This window comes from Carassius auratus, unplaced genomic scaffold, assembly GCF_003368295.1.
Source record: "Carassius auratus strain Wakin unplaced genomic scaffold, ASM336829v1 scaf_tig00216852, whole genome shotgun sequence".
Lineage (NCBI taxonomy): Eukaryota > Metazoa > Chordata > Actinopteri > Cypriniformes > Cyprinidae > Carassius > Carassius auratus.
The window spans coordinates 430165-450245 of NW_020528767.1; the positions used below are offsets into that span (position 1 = coordinate 430165).

The 20081-nt window shown below is 45.4% G+C and overlaps 1 protein-coding gene across 1 annotated transcript; it reads left to right on the plus strand.

The window, feature by feature from the left end:
- Positions 1–17572: 17572 nt before the first annotated feature.
- Positions 17573–19322, plus strand: LOC113099063 (CD48 antigen-like; the record flags this gene model as incomplete). The annotated part of the gene is made up of 3 exons (XM_026264140.1): positions 17573–17600; positions 18072–18389; positions 19020–19322. Coding segments are annotated over exons 1-3 (649 nt in total), but the record flags the coding sequence as incomplete, so codon positions are not given.
- Between the last annotated feature and the right edge of the window lie 759 nt (positions 19323–20081).

Consider the following 20081-nt stretch of genomic DNA (forward strand, 5'->3'; position numbering starts at 1 on the left):
GTGACATGTTTCCACTGACATCAGGTCAAGTAAAATGCAAACTCATATTTACCCACAACACAACAATATAAAAAATATATATATCTGTTTGATCTTAAATTGATATCTTAATGCTTGAGTATGTTTTCCCTTCCATATATTGCCTTATCTCATACATGAGCAGCTATCTAGTGGGGAAAAAGCGCAACATATATATATATATATGTGGCATTGGGGGGGAAGTGGTAACGGAGCTCTAGTTATCAGTAGTAGCGACTACGCCACCCCTGGCTAAACGCCTGGGGAAAATAACACTTAAAGAAAAGCACACCGGTTCGTTCGCTCCCACAGAGCATCCACCAATGAGGCGTGAATCAATATAAGAATACAGCTTTATTATCATAAAGGTAAAAATGACCAGAATGAACACAAGTAGTTCAGAATAAATGGCCAGAGCCACAAGCGATAAAACAACCGGACGAAATCAAAAGGGTTAACTCAAAAGGTTACATCATAGAACTGGGGTGTCTCAGAAAGTGGGTCGGCCACACATGGAGCATCACAACAGCCCAAATTAAAGCAGCCTTCCCTTGTGGATTTCAATCTCAAAAGACACTCTAGTGGAATTACACTACAAACATAAGTTACACCCCACACTTTTGACAAAAGACCACCTCCACACCCTAGATAGCCGCCACTCTGATACACCCCACTCCTAAGTCAAAAGAAAGAGGGAAGAGAAAGAATAAACATTTTTTCTTTAAACATAAAACACACAGCATTGGGCTGATTACTGCTCCATTAACAAACTAATAACAGAAAAAAAAACGATACAAAGCAAAATACCAAATAAATACCAGCAATAACCGCAGGAATAATAGTGGTAATAATAAATAATTATTATTTTCTGAAGATAAGGAAAAAATGATAAGCAACAATAGGAATAATACACAATGACAAGAATGAAAAGAAACAAAATAAATGAAAATAAATCAATAAATGTTACAGGCAAACAAATTTAACCAAAAATATCATAATTCACACAAAAAACCGAAAGAAACGAGAAAGAAATCAAAAAAATGAAACTAAAGCAAAACAGCAATGTCGCGGCTAGGCCATGCCGTCAAGCATGCCTCTTGAATGGCTACTTCAGATATCACTAATTAAGCGTGCACCCAGATCGCCCTTATGCTGATCACTGGGGAAGGAGAGAACACGTTATTCAATCGTCACCAACTCATTTGATCAGTACGGGTATGGTATGGGAATACCACTTACCGAATCCGGGGAGAAGCAAATCACCTACAGTCTGTTGTCCAACACACATATATGGTCGCTTTATTTCCAGTTGTCAAAATAACATCGCGAGGAAGATCAACCTTCTTTTTAACAGTCATATAAACTCCCACGGGCCAACTCTAGCTGCACAGAAAACCTAGTAATTTCACCATACACCTGCCAGCCATCGGCAAAACGCCAAACACACATACCTCCAACTCAGAGCGGTGGAATCCCGGAAGCGGCAGCAACGCCGTGACGCAATCAAATGACGTGCCTCTATGCTTGGAAATGCCGCTTTTATACCAACTGAGGTACCGCTTAATTATCGGCGAACTGGTATTCACCACAATCTACCCCCCTCAGCTTTTGCATCGCCGACCCGACGATGCACCAGCCAATAACAACCCCGTCACCTTAATTCCAAGGTCTAAAAATAGCCCCTATACAATTAGACCCGGAAGCCACTGTCCCGATCACCGTACGAGGGAGGTGGTGAAGGTTGGAGTGGTGACCTGCAGTTACTCGCCCTGTTCGTCTCACCCCTTCAACTACTTCCAACCCTAAAACTGATACTGGGGCAGGATGACTTTCTACCACCTCTACTTCACCAGAGGTACCTATAAGCCCTGGATCAGCCAAGTCTAGTACCCCCTCTGGTGACCGATCTTCGTTGCATGCCGGTGAATTAGGCACCACACTCTCCCTGCTCAATACATTGGAACCACCAGCTATTACTTGTACCAAATCAATCTCCTCTTCCTCCTCCTCTTCCTGCATAGGCACCTCTCTAAACTCTAACTGCTGCTGTGGTGGTTCTACCGCAAAATCACTACCCTGTACCCGCCCTTTCAATAAGGAACGGTGTACATTCCTCACCTTACTCAAATCGTCCCTGGGAGCAATGGAATAACCCCCACCACCTTCCGAAGGAGCCCGCACTACCTGATACTCAATCGAACTCCACACATCCTGGATCTTATGCCGACCTTTATGACCATATTCTCGCAGGTACACCCGCTGGCCCTCCACCAAAGGTACATCCCGTACCTGCTGGTCATGCTTCATTTTCCGTCGCTTGGCTGCCTCCTGTAATCGCCCTTGTGCCCCTTCAAAAGCCGTATGCAACCTGGCTTGATGCTCCAGAATCCATTCGTGTATACTACCAGCCACTGGTTCCTGTACCCTACCCAACAGGAAATCCACAGGCAATCGTGGTTCCTGTCCCAGCATCAAAAAATAGGGTGACTCACCAGTGGCTTGATGAGGGGTGGTATTATAATAGAAGAGAAGCTGAGGCAAACATGACACCCAGTCCCTCTTCCTGGACACTGGTAAAGTACGTAACAGATTGTGCAAAGTCCGATTAAAACGTTCGCATTGACCGTTACCTGCCGGATGATAAGGGGCCGTACGAGACTTCTCCACTCCATACAGGCCGCACAGCTGGCGAATAAGTGCGGACTCGAAGTTCCGTCCCTGATCTGAGTGCAACCGGCCTGGAATACCAAACTTGTAAAACCACTCATTGACCAAGACCTGAGCAACAGTTTCAGCCCGCTGGTCCCGTGTAGGAACAGCAAGAGTATATTTGCTGAAGACGTCAGTCATTACCAGCACATTTTCTACCCCTGAGGTCGAAGGCTCTAACAACGTATAGTCAATGGCCAGAATCTCATTAGGCCGTGATGCCAACAAATGACCCATGAAACTCTGCGCCACTGGCCGTGTGTCTTTAGCAGACTGACATCTTTCGCATTCCTGGCACCAGCGGGCCACATCTGATGCTAACCCGGGCCAATAACACCTTCGCCGAACTAATTCAGCAGTTCGCTCAATGCCCTGATGTCCATGACATTGATGCAACTGTGTCAGCACCTCGGTCTTCAAAACAGATGGTAATATCAGCTGCAAGAACTCCTCTCCGCCCTCCGGGCACTGAACCCTACGGTACAGTGTCCCATCTTGTTCTACAAAACGGTCCCACTGGCGGAGTAACTTCAATGCCTCCACAGACAGCCCCTGCCTCTCCTCAACCCTGGGACGGGCCTTCCGCCTCCAAAATGGCAGGAGCTCCGAAATAACTGGATCCTCCATCTGCAATAAACAGACATCAACACCAGAAGGACCAGGTAAAGTAGTGATAGCTGCTTGCTGTACCTCGACAACTGATCTGACCTCCTCTACTTGCTGCAGCAATGCTGGTATTGCTGCTCCCGGGGCTAATGCATGCAATGGCCCCTCTTCTGGAAAATTCTGGCGGGAAAGAGCATCGGCATTCACATTACTTTTTCCCGACCTGTACCGTATCTGAAAATTAAAAGCAGCCAACTGGGCAGCCCACCGCTGCTCGGTGGCCCCCAATTTTGCTGTAGACAAATGACTCAAGGGATTGTTATCCGTGAAGACAACACACCGACTACCCAACAGGTACTCCCGGAATTTTTCAGTCATGGCCCACTTGAGCGCCAGAAACTCCAGCTTCATAGAGCTGTAGTTAGACATGTTGCGCTCAGTGGGCCTTAGACCACGACTAGCATACGCAATAGGACGTATTTTCCCTTCCTGTTCCTGAGAAAGGACTGCTCCCAGGCCACCATGGCTAGCATCGACCTCCAGGATAAAGGGTTGGGAAAAATCTGCGTAAGCAAGTACGGGGGCAGTAGTGAGTTTATCCTTCAAGTCCTTAAAGCTCTGTTGGCACAGTTCGCTCCAAGCCGCCATAAAACCCAATCCAACTTGCTTCCTAGGCCTAGCCCTAGCACTCGAAAACTCTGCCGCTAACTTATGCAGGGGGGCTGCAATCCTAGCAAACCCCTCCACAAACCGACGGTAATAGCTAGCAAAGCCGAGAAAAGAGCGCAGCTCCGTAACATTAGTCGGACAACGCCACTGAGCCACCGCCTGGATCTTACTAGGGTCTGTAGCCACCCCCTTAGAGGAAATCACATGGCCTAAGTACTTCACCTCAGACCGAAGAAACACACACTTCTCCAGCTTAGCCTTTAAGCCCTCCCGATCCAGTCGACTCAAAACCACCTCCAGCCTCTCCAAGTGCTGCTCGACAGAAGAAGAAAAGACCACAATGTCATCCAGGTACAACAATAATGACTGGCACTGTTGATCACCAAACAGACGTTGCATGAGTCTCTGGAAGGTACTAGGCGCATTGCAGAGCCCAAATGGCATCCTATTCCACTCGAATAGGCCAAAGGGGGTGCAGAAAGCGGTCTTATACTTATCCCCCTCCCTAACAGGAACCTGGTTATACCCACTGGTTAAATCCAGAGTCGAAAACCAGCGTGCACCGGTTAGGGCATCCAGAGACTCCTCGATGCGAGGTAAGGGAAAAGCATCCTTCCTCGTCTTGGCGTTCAACTGGCGGTAATCTACACACATGCGTAAATTCCCATCTTTTTTCTTTACAAGCACAATTGGAGAGGCAAAAGGGCTACAACTTTCTCGGATGACCTGGGTCTCCAACAACTGGTTAATGTGTGCCCGTACTGCTTCATAATCAGTTGGAGGTACACGGCGATACCGCTGCCGAACAGGAACATCATCTAGTAATGGGATATCATGCGAGATCAAGTCGGTACATCCTAAATCTCCTTCAAAAGTGGAAAACACAGACTGATACTTCCGAAGGAGATCTTTAACCTTAACCCGATCTTCCCCCGACAAAAGAGACAAATCTACTGTATCCAGCAGATCCTGTGCATAAGAAACACCAGTCTGGGAAGAAACAGAACAGACAGTACCAGGCTTAACCTCTGAGACCCCAGGGGGTAATGAAACAACAGATACGCTCGTCAATGAGCCTATAACACGACGAGGGAACAACAGAACATCTGTAGTCCCCACATTAACCACAGGAACATAGACTGTACCCCTAATCACTCTGACTAATGCTGGGGAGATTAATAACCCCATGGGGAGCCCACCCTCGGGGGGCTCAAGAAGTACTACACTGTCAGAGTAATGCTCAGAGCAGGTGGCCGCTACCAATTTAATGGTGCCACCTGGAACACGACCTGCTCGAGGACCACGTACCCTCACTGCACCAGACTTCCCAGAAGCAGGCTGAGTACTCGCTTGGTGACAATATTGTAACGCCTGAAAGACTAACTTGGGCACAGCTGATACTAGTGGAGACTCAAAAAGGGAAGGCCCGTGCTGCCCAAAAAGTTCCTGATAGCAACGACCCAAGATATTCATCCCCAAGACACCTGGTGCCTGGGCACAAATACCACCAGGAGGGTCCCGGACTACCAAGACACCACATTTTGGCAACAACTTCCCACATAGTTCAACGCTTAACTCCATGTATCCTATGTAAGGGATAGACAACCCATTGGCGGCTCTAAGCTGTAACCACTGACAAGTCTTAAGACGGTCCTGACCCCAAGGCTCGAAATGCTCCCGAAAACAACTTTCAGTGATTGTGGAAACCATGGATCCCGTGTCAACTAAACAAGGAACTGGCACACCACCCATTACCACCATCAAATGAGGACAAGACGACATTAACTGCAACACGGAATCACCTCTACCTGGAATATCAGAGCCAGAGTGGCCCCCTACCGAACTGTGGCTCAACAACTCGGCGGGAACTAGTTTCCCGACTCCGCACCTGAACGAGGGAATGCCCCTACTAAAGCCCTAGTATTAGGACGGGTGACAGAGGGAGAGCGGGGTGGGACCCTTTCCCCATCGCAATCCCTCGCAAAATGACCAGGTTTTTGGCACCTCCTACAGGTCACAGGGCCACCTACTGCTCGAACACTGCGTGACGGGTTTTGTAACTGAGCAACACTTTGAGTAAGCCGAGTTAACTGTTCCTGCTGCAGTTTCAACATCTCTCTAAGCTCACTCATTTCTACAGACGGAGAGGGTTGGTCCACCCGTGAAGGTGCACTGCTTTGAACCCCATACTGAAAGCCATGGGCTAAGGGGACGGAATGACTACGGCTTCTTGTACCCCCAGACAAACCCTCCCGTTCCCATCGAATAGCTTCACTACGAACATGCAGTAATGTTACTTCGGGTTGACGACGGACCAATTGCTTTAACTCATGACGTAACGTACTATCAAGGACGTTTTCCACAAATTGATCACGCAACAAAGTTTCTGCATTGGACAACATAACCGGTGACCTCTGCTTCACCCTCTCCAGGAGGCCCATCAGGACAAGAGAGAACTCTAAAAGAGTCTCTCCCTCCTGTTGCCTTCTGGAGAAAAAGGCTTCTTGCAAGGAGACATAGGACTGGGTATCCCCATACAATTCCCTTAAGGCGGCAATGATCTTATCTGGATCCTCCCGTTCACTTGCTGGCCTATATCTAATTTCCTCACGTGCCTCCCCCTCCAGGTGATCAAACAAAAAGAATGACTGGTCTGCCGTAGATAAGTGCCGGGCCCGAATACAAGCCTGCACTTCTTCAACCCATTCATTAATTCCCAAGCCAGACCTGCCGTTAAATTTGGGGCATTTTCTGTCCCTAGGTACCAATACAAACCGCTCCGCTACGGCAACACCAGCTGAAACAGATGGCGTTGCTGCAGGGAACTCTGGTACATGGTCACTGCTAGGACCAGGTACACTGGCCTGGGCCTGCTCCTGACGCAGCTTTAAATTATCGGCTTTTAATTGGGCTACAAGTTCTCGTAATTCCCTTAACTCGTCTTCCATGATGACAAAATAAGGAATACCACTTACCAAGGTAAAGGAATTCAGCCCAAACAGACACTCCTAACCAAATGGACACCGCTGTTTTGCTTGTACTAGACACAGAAAAACAACACCACAAGAAAAGATGAAAAAACAAAAACAGCTAGAACGCAAATTGAAAATCCAGGGAAACAAAAACAGCTAGAATAAAACATCCACGCCTCAAGTTGATGTCTCATACTGAGAGAAAACCCTGCCGACTACGTCAAATGTGGCATTGGGGGGGAAGTGGTAACGGAGCTCTAGTTATCAGTAGTAGCGACTACGCCACCCCTGGCTAAACGCCTGGGGAAAATAACACTTAAAGAAAAGCACACCGGTTCGTTCGCTCCCACAGAGCATCCACCAATGAGGCGTGAATCAATATAAGAATACAGCTTTATTATCATAAAGGTAAAAATGACCAGAATGAACACAAGTAGTTCAGAATAAATGGCCAGAGCCACAAGCGATAAAACAACCGGACGAAATCAAAAGGGTTAACTCAAAAGGTTACATCATAGAACTGGGGTGTCTCAGAAAGTGGGTCGGCCACACATGGAGCATCACAACAGCCCAAATTAAAGCAGCCTTCCCTTGTGGATTTCAATCTCAAAAGACACTCTAGTGGAATTACACTACAAACATAAGTTACACCCCACACTTTTGACAAAAAGACCACCTCCACACCCTAGATAGCCGCCACTCTGATACACCCCACTCCTAAGTCAAAAGAAAGAGGGAAGAGAAAGAATAAACATTTTTTCTTTAAACATAAAACACACAGCATTGGGCTGATTACTGCTCCATTAACAAACTAATAACAGAAAAAAAAACGATACAAAGCAAAATACCAAATAAATACCAGCAATAACCGCAGGAATAATAGTGGTAATAATAAATAATTATTATTTTCTGAAGATAAGGAAAAAATGATAAGCAACAATAGGAATAATACACAATGACAAGAATGAAAAGAAACAAAATAAATGAAAATAAATCAATAAATGTTACAGGCAAACAAATTTAACCAAAAATATCATAATTCACACAAAAAACCGAAAGAAACGGGAAAGAAATCAAAAAAATGAAACTAAAGCAAAACAGCAATGTCGCGGCTAGGCCATGCCGTCAAGCATGCCTCTTGAATGGCTACTTCAGATATCACTAATTAAGCGTGCACCCAGATCGCCCTTATGCTGATCACTGGGGAAGGAGAGAACACGTTATTCAATCGTCACCAACTCATTTGATCAGTACGGGTATGGTATGGGAATACCACTTACCGAATCCGGGGAGAAGCAAATCACCTACAGTCTGTTGTCCAACACACATATATGGTCGCTTTATTTCCAGTTGTCAAAATAACATCGCGAGGAAGATCAACCTTTTTTTTAACAGTCATATAAACTCCCACGGGCCAACTCTAGCTGCACAGAAAACCTAGTAATTTCACCATACACCTGCCAGCCATCGGCAAAACGCCAAACACACATACCTCCAACTCAGAGCGGTGGAATCCCGGAAGCGGCAGCAACGCCGTGACGCAATCAAATGACGTGCCTCTATGCTTGGAAATGCCGCTTTTATACCAACTGAGGTACCGCTTAATTATCGGCGAACTGGTATTCACCACATATATGTAGTGATATGATCAACCATTTTTTTGGGAAAGTGGTACATTCCACCTGTATAAAAGGGGATGTGATTGACATCCAGGTAGCATGTCATTTGGGGTCACGGACATGACGTCATCTTGTGTGCGCCGTGTTTATGTCCAGCAGGTGGCTGAGGAGAGATTTTTTTAGATGCGGATAAACTTCTATCTCTACAAACCTCCAACTCGTACAACAGTGAGTGCGCGGGTCGGTGTGAGTCATTATTTGCAGGTATGTCACATGTGTATGTCTCATATAGGTGTACATGTAGGTGTTTGCTGGGGATCCTGAGGCGGTAAATTTTGCATTTAACACGTTTTGTGTTTTTAGTGATACGGGGGGCCAGGAGGTGTTGCAGCAGGCTTTTGTGGTCTATTTGAAAGTATTTGCACGCGTTTCAGTCTCGGCACCGGAGAGCTTCTGGGCGGGGTGGACTGTCCTTCATTGTGCCTGCTAATTCTTTCAACTACTCTTCTGCCATTTACCGGACGGTGAATGTTGTGGTACTGCATACTTTGATCAAATTGACCGACTTAATTGTAGCGCACTGGGGGGTTACCGTGACAACCGGAACCGCTCGCGTTCCCGGCCTGAAGTGACTCATTGCCCTCAAAATAATTTGACTTTAACTTTGTGGGGGGTAATTACAGACGAATCATTAAGTGTTTGACGCAACCATTGTGTTTAACTGCCGTTTCTCTGTCAGACTAGTTTCTTTTGAATTGCTTTACTTAAGATTGTATTTTATTTTATTTTGTTTGTATGCATACTGTGACACGTCACAACCTGTTGTGTTGCCCACAGTCTGTGAGTACCAGTGAGTGAGGATTGCCAGTGACCTGGTGTCCTTGTTTCCGTCAGGCAGCGAGTGATAAGTGTTTCTGACAAATAATAACCTGATGTGCATATGTGACTGTGTATGAATGTGAGTATTTTGTTTCTTATTTTGTTCTGTTTCCTTTCCCTTCAGAATTGGGGTACCAGTCCTAGCCAGTGTCGTGTGTGGTGGTGGTGCGGCTGTAGGTTTGCGGTGTTCACAACGTGGGTGATGATGCTGTGTGGTTAGAGCACAAGTGTTTGCTGTGTTCATTGGATAAGTAACTTGAGTCCCCCAGTTCTGAAATCAGAAAATTGTTTGTCTTTCATATTTTTATGATCCATGCTTATCCCTTTTTTTAGTGCTTATTAAAATAATCAATTTTGTATATATAAATTAGTGATTTTGAATAAATTGTTGAATTCTGTGTACTGTGTCTGATATCTGTCTCAGCCACCACGTATCTGTGTGCTGGTGATACATTTGTATACCGGTAGGTCCCCGGCCAGTTTCCGGGGTGGTGTAGTCTATATTTCTTGCCATAGTTGGCGCTGGGTTAAATTCCCGACAACAGCATTGCCACATTTGGCGTAGTCGGCAGGGTATTGTGGCTGCTGTACAGATTCAGAGACATTGTTTTTTTTGTTTTTTTTTGTTTTTTTTTTGTTTTCTAGTTGTGACAATACAGTGGAGATTCGTCTGGTAAGTACCCCTAATCAAATATAGCTATGGAAGCTGAATTACAGGAAATGAGAGAACTAGTGGCTCAGTTGAAGGCTGATAATGAGAGACTGCGACAGGAGCGGGCACCGGTTGAGTTGCTTGATCCTGGCGCAGCCTCTAGTAGTGTGTCACGGCCGGTAACTCCTAGTTCTGTCGACCCAAATGTCGGTACCGTTGAGCGCTTTGTGTTTATTCCCCGTGAACGGCGTTGTCCAAAATTTAATGGTAGGTCTGGTGTAGGCATTGAAGAGTGGGTCGAAGAAGCTCAGGCGTGTATGCGTATGCGAACCATGACTGTTGCTGAACAAGCTTTCTTTTTGTTTGATCATCTCGAAGGAGAGGCTCGGGATGAAATCAAATATCGACCGAGCATTGATAAAGATGATCCAGAAAGAATTATTTCAGCACTGCGTGAGTTATATGGTTGTGCAGAATCCTATATTGCTCTGCTGGAGGTTTTTTATTCGCTCCGACAATTGGAGGGAGAAACACTACAAGAGTTCTCCCTGGTATTGTTGGGCCTAATTGATAGACTTAAACGACAAGCCCCACATACCATCCCAAATGCAGACAGTGTAGTAAGAGACCAATTCATTGAAGGTGTGTTAGATAATGCATTACGTCGAGAATTAAAACAACTGGTTAGACGTCAGCCTGCTGCAACACTGTTGGACGTGCGAGGGGAAGCTATTCGCTGGGAACGAGAGGGGATGCCGGGTGGTGCCAGGGGGCGAAGTCAATCTGTTCCACTGGTGCGGGGAATTCAATGTGGGGTTCAAGGCGATACTGGGGTTCGTTCAGAGCATGGGGATCGCCCATCTGAATTGGTTGAATTACGGGAAATGTTTAATCAGCAGCAAAAGCAGCTTGACCAGCTTACTCAAATTATAACCCGAAGCCAAAGTACCCAGTTACGTGGTCATTCGCCACGTCCCACTTCTGTGATTTGTCGACGGTGTCAGCAGCCCGGTCATTTTGCCCGTGAGTGTAATTGGCGACATCATTCTCCCGGCCCGCCTACTCGTTCCCAGGCTGATTCTTCCAGCGACGCAAGGCCAGTTAGGTCTAGTTTCCCGAACCAGTCGGGAAACTAGTCCCCACCATGCTGCAGAGTCACAGTTCGGTTGGGGGTATGCGTGGCTCCCGTGTTTTACAGGATGACATATCCGTGTCTCGTTTAGTCTCCCCATGCCCACATCTTGTTGTTTCCATGGGGGGTGTCTCAGTACCATGTTTGTTAGATACTGGTTCCATGGTATCAACCATTACAGAAAGTTGTTTTAGGCTTTGGTTTGAACCGTGGGGCCAGGATCGATTACAGTCATGCCATTGGTTGCAGCTCAGAGCCGCCAATGGACTCTAAATTCCTTACATTGGGTACATGGAACTGGACACTGAGCTGTGTGGTCACGTGGTATCAGAGTGTGGAATACTTGTGGTTCGTGATCCTCCAGGTGGCAGCTCTAGCATCCCTGGTATTCTGGGGATGAATGTTCTTGGGCGCTGCTACAGGGAGCTTCTCGAACAGTATGGATCCACCCTGTTTGAGTTGCCATTAATGACGAATGAGGTGGAATTGTCTCAGGCTTTTCAAACTTGCCAAAGGGTTGATGGTGTTCTCACTTGCGGGGGTAATGTAAAAGTCCGGGGTCGTAGAGTGTGTCGTCTTCCAGGCGGCACCTTAAAGTTCATAACCGCAACGTGCTCATCCATATTTCGTGATAAGATTGTGTTATTTGAGCCCCTTGAGACTGGGTTGCCAGCTGGCTTATTAGCCTCCCCATCCTTAGTGCGTGTTAAGGGTGGGACAGTTTCTGTGCCTGTCATTAATGTTGGGGTTCTTGATGCTGTTTTATATCCCACAACCATTCTTGGGAGGTTGTGGGAAGTGTGTCTAGTTGACTCCCCTGTTGGGCTGACCGAGGTATCACTGGCAAATGCTCAGATAACGACCTGTGACACGATCGTTGCGTCAGAAGCAGGGCAGGTTAAAAATGTCGAATTGCAAGGGTTGTCGGACGAGGAGCAGGAACAGGTAAGGGCTCTCCTTTTGGAATTCCAGAGTGTGTTTTCCACTGGTGAGCGGGATGTCGGGGGTACTGACCTCCTGTCTCATGAAATTCCGCTAATTGACGAGACTCCAGTCCGACAACGCTATAGACGAATTCCTCCATCCGAATATGAGTTGGTTAAGACCCATATCAGCCAGCTTTTAGATTCGCAAGTGATTCGAGAAAGTTGCAGTCCATATGCCTCTCCAGTTGTCTTGGTTAAGAAGAAGGATGGTAGCCTACGCATGTGCGTAGACTACCGTCAGCTAAATGCTAAGACTCGAAAAGACTCCTTTCCATTGCCGCGAATTGAAGAGACACTAGATTCTTTAACAGGGTCTCGCTGGTTTACCACGTTAGATCTGGTCAGCGGGTATAATCAAGTCCCTGTTGCTGAATCTGATCGTTATAAAACCGCTTTTTGTACACCTTTTGGGTTATACGAATGGAACCATATGCTCTTTCGGCCTGTGCAATGCCCCAGGCACTTTCCAGCGCTTGATGGAGCGGCTCTTTGGCGATCAGCGACACCAGTCTGTCCTGTTGTATCTTGATGACATCATTGTCTATTCCTCATCCGTGCAACACCACCTGCAACGGCTAAGGATGGTACTGGAACGCCTAAGAGCTGCTGGCCTCAAGGTTAAGCTGGAAAAGTGCGCCTTTTTTAGGGAAGAGGTGCAGTACTTGGGACATGTAATATCGTCCCAAGGAGTAGCTACAGATCCTGGTAAGGTCGAGGCCGTAGCTCAGTGGCCCTGTCCCAAGACTGTGTCACAGCTGCGGACCTTTCTAGGTTTTGTTAGCTACTATAGGCGATTTGTAGAAGGGTTTGCCCAGATAGCAGCGCCGTTGCATCGGTTAGTGACCGAGGCAGGTAAAGGGAAGGTGAGTTATCGTAGACAGGAGTTGGGGGCGTTGTGGTCCGAACAGTGTGAACAAGCATTTCGGACGTTGAAACAAAAACTTACTACCGCACCCATCCTTGCATATGCAGATTTTAAACTTCCGTTCATCTTGGAGATCGATGCCAGCCATGTAGGGCTAGGTGCGGTGCTGTCCCAAGAGGTTGATGGCAAGGTGAGACCAGTGGCTTATGCTAGCCGGAGTCTTCGTTCAGCGGAGCGTAATACTGCGACATACAGCTCCATGCGGCTGGAGTTTTTGGCCTTAAAATGGGCCATGGCCGAAAAGTTTCGTGAATACTTATTGGGACATCATTGTATCGTACGCACAGATAACAACCCGCTGAGTCATTTGGTAACCGCAAAATTGGGCGCCACCGAACAGCGGTGGGCGGCTGAGCTAGCAGCCTTTGATTTTGAGGTGCAGTACCGGTCAGGTATGTCCAACCGGAATGCGGATGCATTATCACGGTTGCCTTCAGGAGGGCAGCCTTTGGAAGGCAATAGTCAGTTAGGAACGTTAGTCCCTGAACTGTTGAGGTGGACCACCACTGTAAGTTCAGCCTCACCCACCACTGTGAGGGCTGTGCAGGCGTTGCCAAGTCGATCTGGTCCCGAACTGTTGCTGTTGCAAGAGGAGGATCCCACAATTGGTGCAGCCCTTAAGTATTGGCGTCAAGGGCGAGGCCCAGGGCCTCAAGAGCGACGACAATTGTCTAAGCTGATCTTGGTGCTGCTTCAGCAGTGGGACCGTCTGGAGGAACAGGACGGCCTGTTATATCGACGGGTTTGCCGTCCCGATGGCGGTGAAGAGGTGCTACAGTTGGTGCTGCCTGCTGTGTTACAGACTGAGGTACTGACCCAATTACATCAGTGTCATGGGCATCAAGGCATTGAACGAACCCTGGAGTTGGTGCGACAACGTTGCTATTGGCCAGGGATGTCGGCTGATGTAGCACATTGGGTACAGCGATGTGAGCGGTGTCAGCAAGCCAAGGAGGCTGCACCAGTTGCTCGGAGTTACATGGCACATCTACTGTCCTCCCGTCCAAACGAGATCGTGGCCCTTGACTTCACAGTCTTGGAGCCTTCCCATTCTGGGCACGAAAATGTGCTGGTTATGACGGATGTTTTTAGTAAATTCACATTGGCAATACCTACTCGTGATCAACGAGCAGAAACCGTGGCCCGTGTTTTGGTGGAAGAGTGGTTTTATAAGTTTGGAGTTCCGGGGCGGATCCATTCTGATCAGGGCCGGAACTTCGAATCCCATCTCATTCAGCAGTTATGTAGCCTCTATCAGGTGGGTAAGTCTCGCACCACGGCATACCATCCAGCCGGTAATGGCCAGTGCGAACGGTTTAACCGGACTTTGCACAATTTATTGCGGACATTGCCCACTGGGAGAAAGAGGGACTGGGCTTCTTGTTTGTCCCAGGTGATATTCTGCTATAATACAACTCCCCACCAGGCCACGGGTGAAACCCCTTACTTTTTGATGTTTGGGCAGGAGCCGAGACTGCCGGTGGATTTCTTGCTTGGCCGAGTGCAAGAGCCAGTGTCTGGTAGAATCCACCATTGGGTGGAAGAGCATCAGGCTCGTCTCCAAGTGGCCTTTGAGGGTGCCCGAGAGCGGCTGCAAGCAGCAGCTCAAAATCGTAAGGCCAAGTTTGATCAAAGGGTTAGAGAGCAGCCTTTGGCGGAGGGCCAATTGGTCTATCTGCGAGAGCATGGATTCTTGGGACGACATAAAATCCAGGATTTATGGAGCTCGATAAAATATCAGGTAGTTCGGGCACCCTGGGGGGGTGGATCCGTGTATACGGTAGCACCTGTACATGACCTTGGTAAGCTCCGCCATGTTCATCGTACCTCTTTAAAACCCTGTGTTTGTGGCAGTCCGACTCTGACGGAATCTCTGGGGAATCAGTCTGAACGATCAGCACCCTTGATGATGGAGGATGAAATGGAGGATGAATTGGAGGATGGGGATGTAGCCTATGTGGTGGAAGCGCCACCAGTAAGTGAGAGGGGTGCAGAGGTGAGTAGAGCTCCTTCCGAAGGGGGATTAACTCCTGCCTCTGGAGTCGAGAGTTTGGCTATCAGGCCTGCAGTAGGGGTAGGTGAGAGTAGTGCAAGTTTACATCCAGAGCCCGTATCCGTTGCTTTGGGGATGTCCAATATATCTGGACGGGCCCCAAGACGAACTGGACGTGTAGGGGCAGGCCAGCATTCAAACCTGTACCGCTTACCACAAGCTGTAGGGAGTGAGGATAATCAAATCTCTGTCACGTCTACCGTGGGTGCTAACTCCGTGGTGGCCTGGTTTAGACCTTGGGATTAGCAGAGTTGTTCATCGTTGGGACTACGATGACTAATGGGGGGGTGGATTGTAGTGATATGATCAACCATTTTTTTGGGAAAGTGGTACATTCCACCTGTATAAAAGGGGATGTGATTGACATCCAGGTAGCATGTCATTTGGGGTCACGGACATGACGTCATCTTGTGTGCGCCATGTTTATGTCCAGCAGGTGGCTGAGGAGAGATTTTTTTTAGATGCGGATAAACTTCTATCTCTACAAACCTCCAACTCGTACAACAGTGAGTGCGCGGGTCGGTGTGAGTCATTATTTGCAGGTATGTCACATGTGTATGTCTCATATAGGTGTACATGTAGGTGTTTGTTGGGGATCCTTAGGCGGTAAATTTTGCATTTAACACGTTTTGTGTTTTTAGTGACACGGGGGGCCAGGAGGTGTTGCAGCAGGCTTTTGTGGTCTATTTGAAAGTATTTGCACGCGTTTCAGTCTCGGCACCGGAGAGCTTCTGGGCGGGGTGGACTGTCCTTCATTGTGCCTGCTAATTCTTTCAACTACTCTTCTGCCATTTACCGGACGGTGAATGTTGTGGTACTGCATACTTTGATCAAATTGACCGACTTAATTGTAGCGCACTGGGGGGTTACCGTGACAACCGGAACCGCTCGCGTTCCCGGCCTGAAGTGACTCATTGCCCTCAAAATAATTTGACTTTAACTTTGTGGGGGGTAATTACAGACGAATCATTAAGTGTTTGACGCAACCATTGTGTTTAACTGCCGTTTCTCTGTCAGACTAGTTTCTTTTGAATTGCTTTACTTAAGATTGTATTTTATTTTATTTTGTTTGTATGCATACTGTGACACGTCACAACCTGTTGTGTTGCCCACAGTCTGTGAGTACCAGTGAATGAGGATTGCCAGTGACCTGGTGTCCTTGTTTCCGTCAGGCAGCGAGTGATAAGTGTTTCTGACAAATAATAACCTGATGTGCATATGTGACTGTGTATGAATGTGGGTATTTTGTTTCTTATTTTGTTCTGTTTCCTTTCCCTTCAGAATTGGGGTACCAGTCCTAGCCAGTGTCGTGTGTGGTGGTGGTGCGGCTGTAGGTTTGCGGTGTTCACAACGTGGGTGATGATGCTGTGTGGTTAGAGCACAAGTGTTTGCTGTGTTCATTGGATAAGTAACTTGAGTCCCCCAGTTCTGAAATCGGAAAATTGTTTGTCTTTCATATTTTTATGATCCATGCTTATCCCTTTTTTTAGTGCTTATTAAAATAATCAATTTTGTATATATAAATTAGTGATTTTGAATAAATTGTTGAATTCTGTGTACTGTGTCTGATATCTGTCTCAGCCACCACGTATCTGTGTGCTGGTGATACATTTGTATACCGGTAGGTCCCCGGCCAGTTTCCGGGGTGGTGTAGTCTATATTTCTTTCCAAAGTTGGCGCTGGGTTAAATTCCCGACAACAGCATTGCCACATATATATATATATATATATATATATATATATATTTGTTTTACAGTTCATTGTCAGGTAAATAAAGCATTCTTGTAAATATGTTATTTTGTTTCTCTTCACCAAAGATCTGAAAGATCAGTCTATACTGGTCTATACATTATAGCTGTTTTCCTGGCATGATATTAGTCAGGTGGTATCAATGTTTATGGCTGATGTCATGTGTTTTGGGTTCAGTGTTTACTCTAATAGCAAATAATGAATTTTTTTTTCCGTTGATACACCCAGACTAGTTTTTCTTGTATCACCAGATATTATACATGTGATGGTTGTTACAGTAAACATCTTAATTCCTCTATAGCTTCCCTTGCTCCCCTTTAGTTAGACTGGGATCATGGATAAAGAATGAGCAAAATTAAAGTCCATCTGCTCACTGTTTCTTATGGCACTGTAATGTCATGTCTCATAATCTACAAATAATTAATGGACATTTCTTTTTTTTCTTTTTTTTTTTTTAACTACAAATAATAGTCTCAAATCATTGAATGACTTTATTTCATTACCATTTTTGAATAGCCCACTATTTACACATATTATCATTTACAATCACAATTTTTATATTTATGCTAGACTTGGCTTTATTAGCTGTTTGTGAAATACTCAATGGGCTTTCTTTTCGCTTTGCTGACATGTAAACCGATCTCATAGCTTCTCTGGTTTCTGTAGGGCTGATTGCAAAACAGGAGGCTCCACAATAGTATGTGAGCGTTCAAGGGAGTTTCAGTTTGAGGGTGTTTTGGGCGACTTGGTACCAGCATAAAAAGCATCATTGGCATCGTGAAACACGACAGGTGCATAGGGAGTGTCTTTTACACTTGATGTCTTCCCATATGAAACTGACTGGAGTTTTATATCGCACAGTTGGAATGTTTTAACAACACGTCGCATTGTGGACTCCGAGAGTAGCGACTAAATTTAGAAGAATATGTCTTGGAACACTTGTGTCCTTTGGCTGTGCATATTGATCTTAGATGGTAGGTTGCCCTTTGTGTTTTATTAATTAAAAACATAATAATGTGGGTATAGAACATACTAAGCATACTAAGAAAAATATAAAGTAGATATCTAGTGAAAGTTTTTTTAATAAATTGTTTTGTTCTAGGTGCGTTTGGTGGTACAGGAGGCGTGAAGTCGGTATCAGTGATGGAGGGAGATTCTGTTACTCTAAACACTGGATTATCCAATATGCAGGATCACATATTAATGTGGAAATATGGACCTCAAACTCTCGTAGCTGAAATCATAAAAAGGGCTAACCTGAGCTTTATGTATGATGGGAAATTCAGAGACAAACTGCTTGTGGACAACCAAACTGGATCTCTTACCATCACAAACATCAGTATTACACAGTCTGGACTTTATAGACTTCAGATCATCAGTCGGCAAATAACAGTAAAGAGATTCAACGTTACTGTCTATGGTGAGTATGTTAATAAATCTTAATTACCGGAAACTAGGCTAAACACATATAAAGTTTTGTTTTGTTTTTTCCTTCCCTGTGGGATGCGAGAGATGGAGAAGTATACAGATATACAGGATAATTTAATAAGATTTGTGAGACATTTTCTGGCACTTTGTTTCACAGACAGGTTGAATAAAGAGTACACCACATAATTTAAATCACTTCAAGCACTTACCCTCAAGTTGTTCCAAACTTTATTAATTTCTTTCTTATGGTGAACGCAAAAGATGATGTTTTGATGAACCAAACATTGGCTGATATGCATTAATATCCAAAGTATTTTTTTTTTCATTGGGGACCAACTGATTGGTTACCAACATTCTTCAAAATATCTTCTTCTGTGTTAAACAGAAGTAACTTTTACAGGTTTGAACAACTTGAGAGTGAGTAAATGATGACAGAAGTGTTATTTTTGCATGAACTATTCCTTTAAGGGTTCGTTTTGTGTGTGTTTATGTACTGCTCCCACAGCATTAGCTTGGACTTCCCATATTGACTTGGTTTATTTTAGTGAAAGCAAGCAATCATATCCTCAGCAGACAACTAGAAATGGTTCATTCATGAAGTTTTTTTTTTTCTTTTTTTCAGAATTGCTACCCATTCCCAGCATTAGTAGGGATTCTTTACAGTGTTCTCCATCATCTTCATTGTCTTCAAATCACAGTTGTTCACTGTTGTGTTCTGCTGTGAATGTGAGTGCTGTGACTCTCTCCTGGTACAAAGGAAACAGTTTATTGTCCAGCATCAGTGTGTCTGATCTCAGCATCAGTCTCTCTTTACCTCTGGAGGTGGAATATCAGGAGAACAACATCTACAGCTGCGTGATCAACAATCCCATCACAAACCAGACCACACATCTGGACATCACTCAACTCTGTCAGCCATGTGCAGGTATGTCAGGGGTAGTAATAGAGTCTAGGCTGCTCTATTGTTCTTTGTAGGACAAGACTGATATATGTATTGTACTGTAGTACTGTATCACTGCTACTTTCCTGTGACTCAAACCGTAGAGCAGAGCACTAATAATGCCAAAGTCATAAGCTTGATTCCGATGTAAAACAAGTGCTGTTATCTATTTCTATTATAGAATGGAGACACTATTTATTTCTAATAGTACTAATACTTCCTGTACTCCTGGCCACCATTGCCATTTTTAAAATGACATCCTTGTTCCGTGGAAACTGTGAACACACAAGAAGGTAATTATGATTGCAACTTTAATATTCACAACTTAGGCTTAATTGTTTAAAGCAGTGCTATAAACATTACAACATTACAACATTACAACAGGTGCATAAAAATTGACATGGTTTTAACATATGCTGTAGTTGGATCATTTTTGGTACTTCAAATGCATGCCACAATGTGTCTGAGAGTTGAGACAACATTTTGAATATGTTTTTGAACACTTTTCTTTTGCCAGGTACATTAGGCTACAGCTCCGTTCTGGGTACTCTGTGTACACAATACGGTAAGATACAGTTTTACTGTAAACACTGTGTCTCTCTGTTCAGCTCCATCGCAGATGTGATCAGTATTTGTTTTTGCTTGCATATATGTATGGGCATGATGCTATTGTTCTGTGTTTCCTTCGGCATTCTTGTACAACAAAATCATATTATAACTAACCCCTTTTTTATTTTACAGAAA